The sequence below is a fragment of the Schistocerca cancellata genome, chromosome 1, assembly GCF_023864275.1.
Source record: "Schistocerca cancellata isolate TAMUIC-IGC-003103 chromosome 1, iqSchCanc2.1, whole genome shotgun sequence".
Classification (NCBI taxonomy): domain Eukaryota; kingdom Metazoa; phylum Arthropoda; class Insecta; order Orthoptera; family Acrididae; genus Schistocerca; species Schistocerca cancellata.
The window spans coordinates 161546384-161559285 of NC_064626.1; the positions used below are offsets into that span (position 1 = coordinate 161546384).

General features: G+C 40.1%; 1 protein-coding gene across 1 annotated transcript; it reads right to left on the reverse strand.

Moving 5' to 3' along the window:
• Positions 1-12009: 12009 nt before the first annotated feature.
• On the reverse strand, positions 12010-12623 carry LOC126138247 (baculoviral IAP repeat-containing protein 7-like). The gene is made up of 2 exons (XM_049915222.1): positions 12453-12623; positions 12010-12305 (listed from the first exon to the last, which is right to left on the reverse strand). Exons 1-2 carry the CDS (start codon positions 12586-12588, stop codon positions 12010-12012), a joined length of 432 nt encoding a protein of 143 aa, XP_049771179.1. The 5' UTR covers positions 12589-12623.
• Positions 12624-12902: the final 279 nt, after the last annotated feature.

Below are 12902 nucleotides of genomic sequence, written 5' to 3' on the forward strand. Positions count from 1 at the left end.
TTCAAACCAGAGCTGTTGCCGGTGCGTTAAGATATTCTGTACATCCAATTAGCCCCTGCCCGGACGGATATGAGAACTTCACACATTTTTTCAGAAGCTCCACGCGTTCTTTCGGTTATAGATTATATTCTCTTCCACTACTAAATGCATACAGAGTTAAAACATTATAATGTCAATGATGTACGTAAAATTGTAAAAGCTGAAATAGTTGGAATTTTTCAGCAAATTATACACAATCAAGAGCAAAAATATCGTTTACATGGTGAAGAAGACTGTGGGTAATAACTTTCATAATTCTCGGATTTAGAACAAGCAAGAATATACGTAGCCGTTTGGTCAATAATATATCATATTCATGTGATTACATATCGCTGATGATTGAGGTATAGAAGGAAATATTCGTGTAATACTAGGCAGAAAGTTAAGTTTTAGTGTACTACTGTACACATTACATTTAATAAACTGTATTTGTTGCATAATGTCACGCCCAATTATGTTAAAGATAAGAGTCGAATCAAATGCATCACAAACTACTAAAGCCCCGCCCATGCGCAACAAACTGTCTGCGCAAATTTCTGCGCACATCACTTCCGCGCAGACAGATGCCTGTGAACAGGAGATTTTCGCAGATATGTGCACAAATCTTTAAGTTAGAGTTCACGGTTTGAGCGAAATTGCTCAAATCTGTGTGTTCACATCACATAAACGCAGACGAAAAAAATGGCTCTGAGCACTATGGGACTTAACAGCTGAGGTCATCAGTCCCCTAGAACTTAGAACTACTTAAACCTAACTAACCTAAGGACATCACACACATCCATGCCCGAGGCAGGATTCGAACCTGCGACCGTAGCAGTCGCGGGGTTCCAGACTGAAGCGCCTAGAGCCGCTCGGCCAAGCACAAACGAGTTGGAGCTTGTACACAGGAGAATGCCGCAAATTTGGCGCGCGAAAAGTATTTGAGATAGCTGTTTGTTTAATTTAGTATTTCTCATCTGCGTGCGCATAGAACATAGATCTATGGTTTGTGTTTATGCATGTATGTGTGTGTGTGTGTGTGTGTGTGTGTGTGTGTACGTGCATGTGTAGTGAATGTTAAAATAGCTGACGTCCATGCTCTAGAATTGTAGAAATGTATAGGGCTCATACATGTTCGTGTACTGTAAACTTGAGAGTAAGGAATACAGCAATACAGATAATCAGGTAGCTGCTTATCATTCTTTAGTAGAGAAATTGCCAGCGGTTGACCTTATGATAGGCAGCGAAAAGGTAATAAAAAATAAGAAATTCGTTGCGATCTGTTAACTACAATGAACTAACCAAAGTAACGAAATCTATTCGATCTGACACTGGGGGATTGGTAGAAAACCAGCGCTCAGTACTGTCCTATGCCATAATCTTATAGAACAATGTAAAAAAATAAGGCCCTATTTGTTCTAAAAGAGAGCGTAGTCAGGATATTGTGTTAATGTAATAGTTAAAGATATTAAAATAGTGCCTTCAGGGATATACGAATCACTACACATGTTTTACTTCCTAATATAATATGTGTTTCATAGTAAGAGTAATTTTGAGGTGATCTGTAGAATTCGACACCACATTACTAGAAGTATGAATCCCTGTCTACAATTTAGAATGGAGTTTTACATTCTGGTGCAAAAGACTTTAACAGGTTGCTGGTAGACTTCAAACAGGAAATTGAAAATCACGACTCACATAAAATCTAAATTATCGCTCATTGGCCACTTACATAATCTCTAAGAGCGTGTGTATCATTTTTAAACTGTAAAAACATTGGCCCTACCTGAAACATGTTAGAATTGAGGTAAAGAACCTAATTTTCCTTCCTGAAATCATTCTTTAGGACTTTGTATATAGCATGGAATCTACATCGACATACTTCTCCACAAGCTACCTTACGGTACAATGTACCACTACTAGTAATTTCCTTTCCTTTTCTATTTGCAGACAGAGTGAGGGAAAAATGACTTTCTATATGCCTCTGAACGAACCCAACTCTCTCTAGTATTATCTTCATGGTCCTTAAGCAAAATGTACATTTGCAGCAGTAGAATCGTTCTGCAGCTGGCCTCAAATGCTAGTACTCTAAATTTTCTCAATACACCTTCCCTCCAGTGATTCTCAATCGAGTTCCAGAAGCATCTCCACAATACTTGTGTGTATTCGAACGTACCAGTAACAAACCTAGCAGACTACATCTGAACTCCTCGGTATCTTCCTTTAATCCAAGCTGGTTCAGATCACAAGCACTTGAAAACTACACAATAATGGTGCACACTAGTGTCCTGTATGTGATCACATTTACAAATGAACCACTTTTCCAAAATTCTTCCAATAAACCGAAGTCGACCACTTGCCTTCTTCCTTAATACAGTCCTTACACACACTCATTCCATTGCACATTACCTTGCAACGTTATTCATAAATATTTCATTGACGTGACTGTGTGAAGCAGCACACTGTTATACGGTTTGTTTTTCCAGCTTATTTGTATTAACTTACATTTTTCTACATTTAGAGCTAGCTGCCATTCATTACACCAACTAATAGTCATCTTGTATCCTGTTACTGGCACTCAACGACGACAACTTCCTGTGCATGACAGCATCATCAGCAAACACTAGTGGACTACTGCTTAGCCTGTCCACCAGATCATTTATGTATGTAGAAAATAGCAGCGGTCCTATCACACTTCCCTGGCGCACTCCTCATGGTACCTCTGTCTCTGATGAACACTTGCTGCTGAGGACAACATGTTGGGTTCTGCTACTTACGAAGTCTTTGGGCCACTCACATACCTGGGAACCTGTTCCCTATACTTGTAGTTTCGTTAATGGTCGGCAGTATGGCACCGTGTCAAACTCTTTATGGATATTTAGCGATACGGAATTCGCCTGTTGCCCTTCATTCATGGTTCACAAAAATTTCATGTGAAAAAAAGGCAAGCTGATTTTCATATGAGCAATGCTTTCTAAAACCGTGCTGATTTGTGAACTGAAGGTTTTCTCTCTCTCAAGCAAATTTATTATATGCGAACTCAGAATATGTTCAAGGATTCTGCAACAAACGGATGTTACAGATATTAGTCTGTAATTTTGTGGGTCCATTATTTTACCCTTTTTAAACACAGGAGTCCCCTACGTTTTTTGCAATCGCTTGGGACTTGGCGCTGGGCGATAGATTCACGTTAAATGCAAGATGTAGATGTAGTTAAGTACTGGAGCAATGCTGTAGAGTTGTTGTTGTTGTTGTTGTGGTCTTCAGTCCTGAGACTGGTTTGATGCAGCTCTCCATGCTACTCTATCCTGTGCAAGCCTCTTCATCTCCCAGTACCTACTGCAACCTACATCCTTCTGAATCTGCTTAGTGTATTGATCTCTTGGTCTCCCTCTACGATTTTTACCCTCCACGATTCCCCTCCAATGCTAAATTTGTGATCCCTCGATGCCTCAGAACATGTCCTACCAACCGATCCCTTCTTCTAGTCAAGTTGTGCCACAAACTTCTCTTCTCCCCAATCCTATTCAATACCTCCTCATTAGTTACGTGATCTACCCACCTTATCTTCAGCATTCTTCTGTAGCACCACATTTCGAAAGCTTCTATTCTCTTCTTGTCCAAACTAGTTATCATCCATGTCTCACTTCCATACATGGCTACACTCCATACAAATACTTTCAGAAACAACTTCCTGACACCTAAATCTATATTCGATGTTAACAAATTTCTCTTCTTGAGAAACGCTTTCCTTGCCATTGCCAGTCTATATTTTATATCCTCTCTACTTCGACCATCATCTGTTATTTTACTCCCTAAATAGCAAAACTCCTTTACTACTTTAAGTGTCTCATTTCCTAATCTAATTCCCTCAGCATCACCCGACTTAATTTGACTACATTCCATTATCCTCGTTTTGCTTTTGTTGATGTTCATCTTATATCCTCCTTTCAAGACACTGTCCATTCCGTTCAACTGCTCTTCCAAGTCCTTTGCTGTCTCTGACAGAATTACAATGTCATCGGCGAACCTCAAAGTTTTTACTTCTTCTCCATGAATTTTAATACCTACTCCGAATTTTTCTTTTGTTTCCTTTACTGCTTGCTCAATATACAGATTGAATAACATCGGGGAGAGGCTACAACCCTGTCTCACTCCTTTCCCAACCACTGCTTCCCTTTCATGCCCCTCGACTCTTATAACTGCCATCTGGTTTCCGTACAAATTGTAAATAGCCTTTCGCTCCCTGTATTTTACCCCTGACACCTTCAGAATTTGAAAGAGAGTATTCCAGTCAACATTGTCAAAAGCTTTCTCTAAGTCTACAAATGCTAGAAACGTAGGTTTGCCTTTTCTTAATCTTTCTTCCAAGATAAGTCGTAAGGTCAGTATTGCCTCACGTGTTCCAACATTTCTACAGAATCCAAACTGATCTTCCCCGAGGTCGGCTTCTACCAGTTTTTCCATTCGTCTGTAAAGAATTCGCGTTAGTATTTTGCAGCTGTGACTTATTAAACTGATAGTTCGGTAATTTTCACATCTGTCAACACCTGCTTTCTTTGGGATTGGAATTATTATATTCTTCTTAAAGTCTGAGGGTATTTCGCCTGTCTCATACATCGTGCTCACCAGATGGTAGAGTTTTGTCATGACTGGCTCTCCTGATGCCATCAGTAGTTCTAATGGAATCTTGTCTACTCCCGGGGCCTTGTTTTGACTCAGGTCTTTCAGTGCTCAGTACTCTTTCTAAAACCGAATTCGAATTCCATCAGGACCTGGCGACTTCACCAGCGGTGCTTATTACTATATCCTCCATACAACAGTCAATGTGAAGGTCAAACGATGGCATGGTATGTACGATTCTTCCGCGTGAATGATTTCTCAAATGCGAAATTTAAAAATTTGACTTTACTTTTGCTGTCTTCTACTACCACATCAGACTGGTCAACAAGTGACTGGGTAGAAGCCTCAGACCCACTTAGCGATTTTATGTAGGACCAGAATTTTTTCAAGTTCTTGGCAAGGTCTATTGCTAAGGCATGACGGTGCTATTTTGTAAATTCGTGCATGGATCTTGCAGACGTACGAATTTCTGTTAACTTTTGCCTGTCGTTATTTGAGCATTCTCTTTTGAACTGAGAGTGCAATGGTTTTTGCATTTTTCGAATTTCGTTGTTAAACCATGGTGGGTCTTTTCTGTTCTTAATCCATTTAGTCGACACATAATTCTCATAGGTATGATTTACAATCCGTTTATACTTTGCCTATAATTTCTCTACGTCCACTGTACTGAAATTAAATGACGTCAATCCAGTGTGTAATTGGGGTACTAACAACTGTCTATTTGATCTTCCTAGCAGAAATACTCTCCTAATCTTCTTGTTTGCTCTGTTAACTTTAGTATCCAAAGTCGCTATGATGATATCACACTCACTAATCTCTGTCTGTATACTGACACTGCCGATTAGGTCAGGCCTGTTTGTAGCTACGACATCAGAAATATTTCCACTGCTTGTGTGCTGTTGAACTGGCTGCTCAAGACAGTTTTCGGAATATGTGTTCAAAAGAACTTCGCCAAACTCTCACTGTGTACCACCCGCAAGACTCTATAGACTTCCCAGTCTATGCTCGGTAGATTAAAGTCACCTCCAACTAATGTTGGATGATGTGAGTTCCCCACACTACTGATTGTAGACTTTCTCTCAATGACTCTAAAACTGTCACAGGGGCTAGCGTGGCCATTAAAAACATCAAACGACTGATTTGATTTCACCTACATCTGTTAGATGTGGCCAGATAACTTCACTGTCACATTTAAATTCGACCTCAACAGAGACAATACTTTTGTCAGCGGTAATGAATACACCCCCTCCTATGGCGCCTAATTTATCTATTCGATATACATTCAATGAATCACTAAATATCTTAGAGCTGCCTAATGCAGGTTTCGGCCAGCACTCAGCCCCGAGAACAATTTGAGTGCAAGAAACTTCCTAGTGGGCAGTAAATTCGGGAACTTTGTTACGAGTACTACGAAAATTACCTGATACAATTTTAACAGTCGTATTTTTACTACAAACGTGGTCTGATTTCGCTATCTGCGAATCGTCTGGTATGTGTTCATCAGAGAACCTCAGCCTACTGCCTAGCCTAAAAGTACTCTGCTACCCAAGAACCTGCTTCTTTGCGTAGTGCACCTCTGACCTATCAAGGGGAGTCCTACAATTCTGCACCTGATAGTGCAGGTCCAGATATCTGCAGCCAAGACAATCACAGAGTCGACGAATCCTTTTGTTAAGACTGCTATGAATGGTGAGCTACACTTGCACCACACATTATGAAGCCAGCAGTCTTCACCAACTCCGCCAGCCGCATGTATGAGCTGAGGATGGCCTCAACTTGCAGATGACTGCACCCTCCAGACTCGATAACTGCAGGCAATGCCTTCTCTACATCTCTAATGACAGCCCCCCCCCCCCCCCCCCCCACAGTCAGACATACCAAGTGCACATTGGATTTCTTTCCAATCCTAATCGCTATCTGCCTAAGGGACTTGGTACGCTTTGTGTATGATTTTTCTCGATGCTTGTTTCGAAACTGCAGTAGAAACTTCTAGATCCTGTAGTATCTTCCTGTTGACAGGAATCTCAACATCACTGCTACTCTCGTCCGTACACAAGTATTTTTCTGCATTCTGTGACAAGTTACGAGCCCCAAAGGATAATTATACGTTTTCAAAGCCACCCACAAATAATTAAACCAGTCGTCGGGTTCACCCTTTAACTCATGAAGAAAGTTTATGTGCGGAAACTGCCTACTCTTCCGCAACCACTGTCTAGAGCATTTTGATCGGTCTTTCTGTTTGTTGCATTTTTTAATGTCCAACACAGACTTTAATAGAATTTCCACCATTTCCAAATATATGACATAAATTTTAAGTTTACAAGGGCATACTTACTTGCCACTGAAATTTCTTTTGTTAAGAATGCTGTGAATTGCGAGCAGTCTATATTGGAACTTGTGTCGTTTGAACACACCACATTTGCTGCGACCTGTTGTATGTACAGTGATTTGCACAAAAATCTGAATCGATAGATCATTGCATGTGGAAGGGCTGTAAGCAAAAAGGTGAAAGTGACTGGAAAGAAAATGAGATCAGACACCCATGTAGCAAGCAAGAGTTTTTAAACATAAACGTGTGTGAAATACGTTTTCGTGTTTCTTAGTTAGCATCCGATACACATTTTGACTTAGAATAAATGTTATTTTATCTGGACTAAATCTCATGAATTCCATCACCATTAAGAAATGTTGGTGAATTGCAAATAGCCACAAATACTTATAAAAAGCTGTATTTTTATAATGTAACTCGTTTTAGGATACATGCACATCTGCATATGGCTAACCAATCAATCCAATTTATGATTTTGGCAGCAGCATGCCTTCAACTCATGTGCAAGTATATTTGAATATACTATATATATTGCGGTACACCTTAGTGATTGTTCCCCATTGTGATTAGGCTGTTTCTTAATGTAGCACTCTGCATCCATGTGGTCAGATAGAATGAAAACTAGTTATGAGAAAGATCTTTAATATTGCCAGTATAATACTGGAGCTTCTCTAGAAGAATATCAGCAACTCCACAGTCAAATGCTTTTGACAGGTCACAATCAACACCAGTTGGCAATATTATATCATTCATCATTTTGTATAATATTATTTGTAAATTGAAAAATACCATATTATATGTAGAGATTCTATTGAAATCCAAATGAAGAGTCAATAAGTGTCTTATTCCCAACTGTTTGAATAAATATCTGCACGAGTTTTTGGGATGGGCTCTATTCATAATTCTTCTGACAGTTGCAAATAGCAAAGCTTCGACTGAGTTGGAAGGCTGTCTTCGTCGCAGACAGGTAGCATCCTGTGAACAAGAATGCATAGAACATGCTAGAAGTTGTCGTTGCTGCTGCAGGCATGTATAATGAGCATTCAAATGAAACCCAGTTACTAGTATAAAGTAACGGTAACTTAAAAGTGGAGTTATACACATACACATACTCAAAAATAGTCGCCAAAACCGTTGGCACATTTATCGCACTGCGGCACTAGCCGGTCGATTCCATCCTGGAAGAAGCTAGTAGGCTGCTGTCGGATCCAGACCTGGACCCAGTCACACGTTTCGTCGTCCGTTGCGAATCGATATCCGCGAATAGCTTGTTTTAGAGGTCCAAACACCGACGGATCTCGTCCACGGTGATTCTGCGGCTGTCCAATCACTTCCGCAACCTTATCCAGTATCCGATGTGACGACACGACGAGCCTGTCCAGGACGACCATCGTCTTCCAGTGTCTCGCGCCCCTCAAGGAATCGTTTTCGCCATTCCACAACACTTGAACGACTCAGACTGTACTTACTGTCCACAGCCTTCATTGGGTCGATACATTTCACGTGATCTCCAACTCCCTCCACCGCCAAAAATCGAATCACTGCTCATTGTTTGTGCTTACTCATCTGCATGTTCGGTAGTGATCGGTAACTTGCGTGACCACCTTCTCTTCGGCGTGAAACCACACTGGCGCTATGCAACATCAAATGGTGTGCACATGTCAGTCTCTCTACCAATAGATGGCGCCACCATATCTGCAGTTACGTGGTGCCATCTTACCTGTAAGGCAAAGGTAGATGCACTGGACAAGTTTCATTTGAATGAACCTCATAGATGCAAATCAATGTGTATAGTTCTTCTGTACACACTGTGTCCCAGCTTTGAACAAGTGTGCATAAAACACCTTCACACTGGGAGTTGTGGTGACTACTGGGTGCATGTAGAAACATGTCAGTGTCTGTAGGTCTTTTGTACACATTGTGTTCCACTTTGCCATCTGGTTTCCATTTCACCAGGATATAAAGGGGTCGTAGGGTGCCATCCTGATCGAACACCTTGGTAAATTGTATGTTGGAGTGAAGCGAGTTGAGTAGATGGAAAAATTCACACAAGCTGCCCTACACATGCGACCAAATGGTGCATTTATCATCCACATACCGATAGTTGATTTTAGATTGGCTTGTTATGATGCTTTCTCCTCGAAATCTTCCATGAACAAATTCATCACAACTTACGACAAGGGCGACCCCCATTGTAACACTTAATGTCTGTTCACAATAATTTATATCAAACTGGAAGCCCATTGAGAAGAACAAAAACTCGAAAAGTTCTAGCCGGGTTGGTGTCAAATACGTTACTCATCAATTTCATGGAGTCTTTTAGTAGTATCCAGGCAAGAGGGACACTATGTCGCAACTCACCAACAGGTCGTTATCATTGAGGCGAAGTTTTTACATGCTGTACAAAATGGATGGAATCGTGGATGTGATGTTCAATTTCCCCACAGATGGATTGAAGAGAGCAGTCAGAGGAGAGAAGATGTTTGTACAAGCAATGTGTTGCTGCTCCTGTATTATTAACTATAGGGCAGGGTGGAATGCCTTTTTTGTGACCTTCGGCAGCCGATGCATCGGAGCTGGTGCAGCAGCAAGTAGCCAAAATGTCTTAACAGTTTTTACATCAACGGTTCTGTGAAAAAGTTCCATGGTTTTCCTCTGGAAGTGAGTAGGTGAATCTTCTTCAGTCTTCCTGTAAGCAGCACCATTGAGAAGTTCATACATTTTCTGTTTATATTATGAGTGGAGGAGCAACGCTGTAGCACTAATTTTGTCAGCAGGTAGGACGACCACCTCTGGATCGTCACGTAACTCTCGGATGGGCACTCTTCAAGCCTGTGAAATGTGGTGAGATTGTAGTGAGTGCTTGGTGTAATCTTATTGATTGATAGAATTGGGGTGAGGTTGAGTCCTTTCCCGAGCACCGACGTTGCTGCATCATTGATTACTCTCCATTTAAGATTGATCACAGTCCGCTTAGGTGTTTCTTGTACGGTTTTCTCTCGTGCTGCAAGACATTCATACTTTGACGTCTGTTTACTTATAGATTTTCTTCGTGTGCTGTCTGCCTTTGTCCATGTGATAGCATCAACCTATCTCCAATAAGTGGGAAGAGCTGAAGTTATCTTGAGATGAACATCCAATAGTTTTTTCGAGGTGGTAGCCAGGCAGAGGCATCTCTCTCTGTTACCAGCGCCAAGCTGTGTCGCCTTGTGATGCGAGAGCCCACTACAGTCCTAATGTGATGAGGTATCTTGGCGAAAGATGGTATCAAAGTACCAACTAGATATCTAATCATGAATGCAAGTGAGCAGAGCAGTAGCCCCTTCTTGTTCTGTAGCTTCTCCAGCATCTTCATTTGTTGAAACGAGTGGAGAGATGCATACTGTGATACTGAAGCAAGTACACTTCCAAGCCATCATAAAATCCTCAATTCCTATCAATGAGAAGTCCATTTTTACGACTGGAAAAAATAAGATTTTGCTTTACATTTTATAATGCAATGTTTTTTCTTATCTGTAGACAACGTACATTGTATGAATCGATTAAAATTTGTATCACAACTGTGACAAAATATACATATGTCTAATAATTATCATTTAGTAAATTATAATTTTATATATCAATATTTTAAGCTTATTAAATGACAGTTTTGCTTACATTATCTATAACATATGATCTGATATCTGATGTATGATACATGATCTAAGAGTTTTGTTCTCTTTCACTAATAATATATTTTATGGTTTTTGTGAACCACATCTCATTTTGCACATAGTACTATTACTGCTATTTCTTTTGCAGTGTAGTGCACAATAAATCATTTACACTATAGAAACAGATTTCTGTGAAAAATGAGTAGAGAGATGTTTTTTGAGAAACTGTTATGGTTTATATCTCTCAAGTCTGCAGGGAGTTTGCGTTTTAGCAATTTTGGTTTTGGTTCTGTGTAGGATGGCTTTCATTTGAGTTTCATGGTGTAATGTTCAGGCTCATGGCAGCAGTTCCATTTCCTTGTGCCACAGTTGTGTTGCGTCTTGACATTTTGAGTATCAGAAACATATTTGAATATTTTAAAGTGTAGGAAAAAGGAAGGAAGGAAGGAAGATTAGAGCTTAATGTCCCTTTGACAATGAGGTCATCAGAGATGGAACATAGACTAAGATTGAGAAAGTTGAAAAAAAAAAACTGGCCATTCCCTTTCTGAGGGGACCATTCTAGCATTTGCCTGGAGCGATTTAGGGAAATCACAGAAAACCTAACTCTGGACGGTCAAATGTGAATTTGAACCGTTGTCCTTTTGCATCCGGTTTTGTGTGCTAGTTACTGAGCCATCTTGCACGGTCCAGCATAGGGGATATGTACAGTCAGTTTCTCAAGAAAGTGTACACCATAATTTTAAACATAATGACCACAGCAACATCTCTGGTAGTGGTCTCGAATCTGTAATCAATGTGCCACTTGCACAGTGTATAGATAAACAGTGTGATAGTTGAAAGTAGTGGAGCAATGGGGCTTCAAGCACCAGCGACGTCACAGCCTATCTCTGACGTCACAATGACGTAATGATGACGTCACAATGACGTAATGATGACGTCATAATGATGTAATTATGACATCACATTCACAACCTATCTATGACGTCATAATGACGTAACTATGACGTCATAATGACGTCATGATGACGTAATGATGAATTACGTCATAATGATAGTGTAATATTTTTATGAATTTATGATGACATACTTGGAGGACTTTTGCCAACAGCGTTGGCCTTATTTCCGCATGTTTTGATACTGACCTTACATAATATGACGTCTTTAGCTCTCTGCAATATTGTTGACAGTGCCACAACCTACATAGCTATATTTTGTTAAGTCATGGTGATGTACTTGATGGCACTGACCTTACGTAATATTCACACACACACACACACACACACACACACACACACACAAGGTATGCAATAAAAACAAGCTTATATGTTTATTCAGATATCATTTAATGCAAGAAAAATAATTTTGTTACAAAATGTTATTAATTTATTTTACACTTTTACTTAAATCTACTTCATCATCTGCCAGATCAGATTTATTTTGCAACCATAAATACATGCAACGAGGGAACCAGCGATAGTGTTCACTCCATGGATCATCACCATCAACCCAATCATGCAGTGTGCCACCACAGTAGAAGCAGGTCGTGTGATCAGCAGTACCAGAGTAGAAGAAACCTGCTTCAGCCAGTTCTTCAGCCTTTACTGGGATATACGAGGGCCAATCATGGAAGGATTGTTGACGTACTTGTTGACAGCAATACTGAGGCCATGCTGGTTGTGCTGTATGCATGAAAGAGAGTTTTTTAACTGTACAACAAGGACAACATGTGTTGATACCTGCAAGATGGTATGATGCAGGACATATATGTCTCAGAAATGGTATGTCATCCAATTGCCAGTTACTCTCTTCAATGTTACAATACATACATTTTACAGTATCATCGTTACTGTTGTGATTTGGTCTATAGAAGCCCATCTCTGCTACGTCTTCAGGCTTCAAAAAGTCGATGGGCCAGTTACCATTCTCAAAAGTCTTTAGACGCTCAGCAAATGTAGGGTACATTGTGTAGCCTGCTTACAATTCTCAGTGCACGTGCACATGTGTTATGCGGTTACTGACTTGTTATTTGCTCTTTATATATTCTAATGATTAGATAACCAATTCTTACATAATTATTCCAGCTTCTCGTAATTCTTCTTCAATAGAAATAATCTCATTGTCATGTGATGAATTACCTGCTGCTTTTGACCCATGCAAAAAGAAAAGACGTTCAACAAGTTCATTTGGGTCATCCCAGTACACATAATCAGGAGGTAAATTACTGCTATGTGTCTTCCATTGTTTTACTTCTGGAACATTACCTTCTGTTTCTTTCT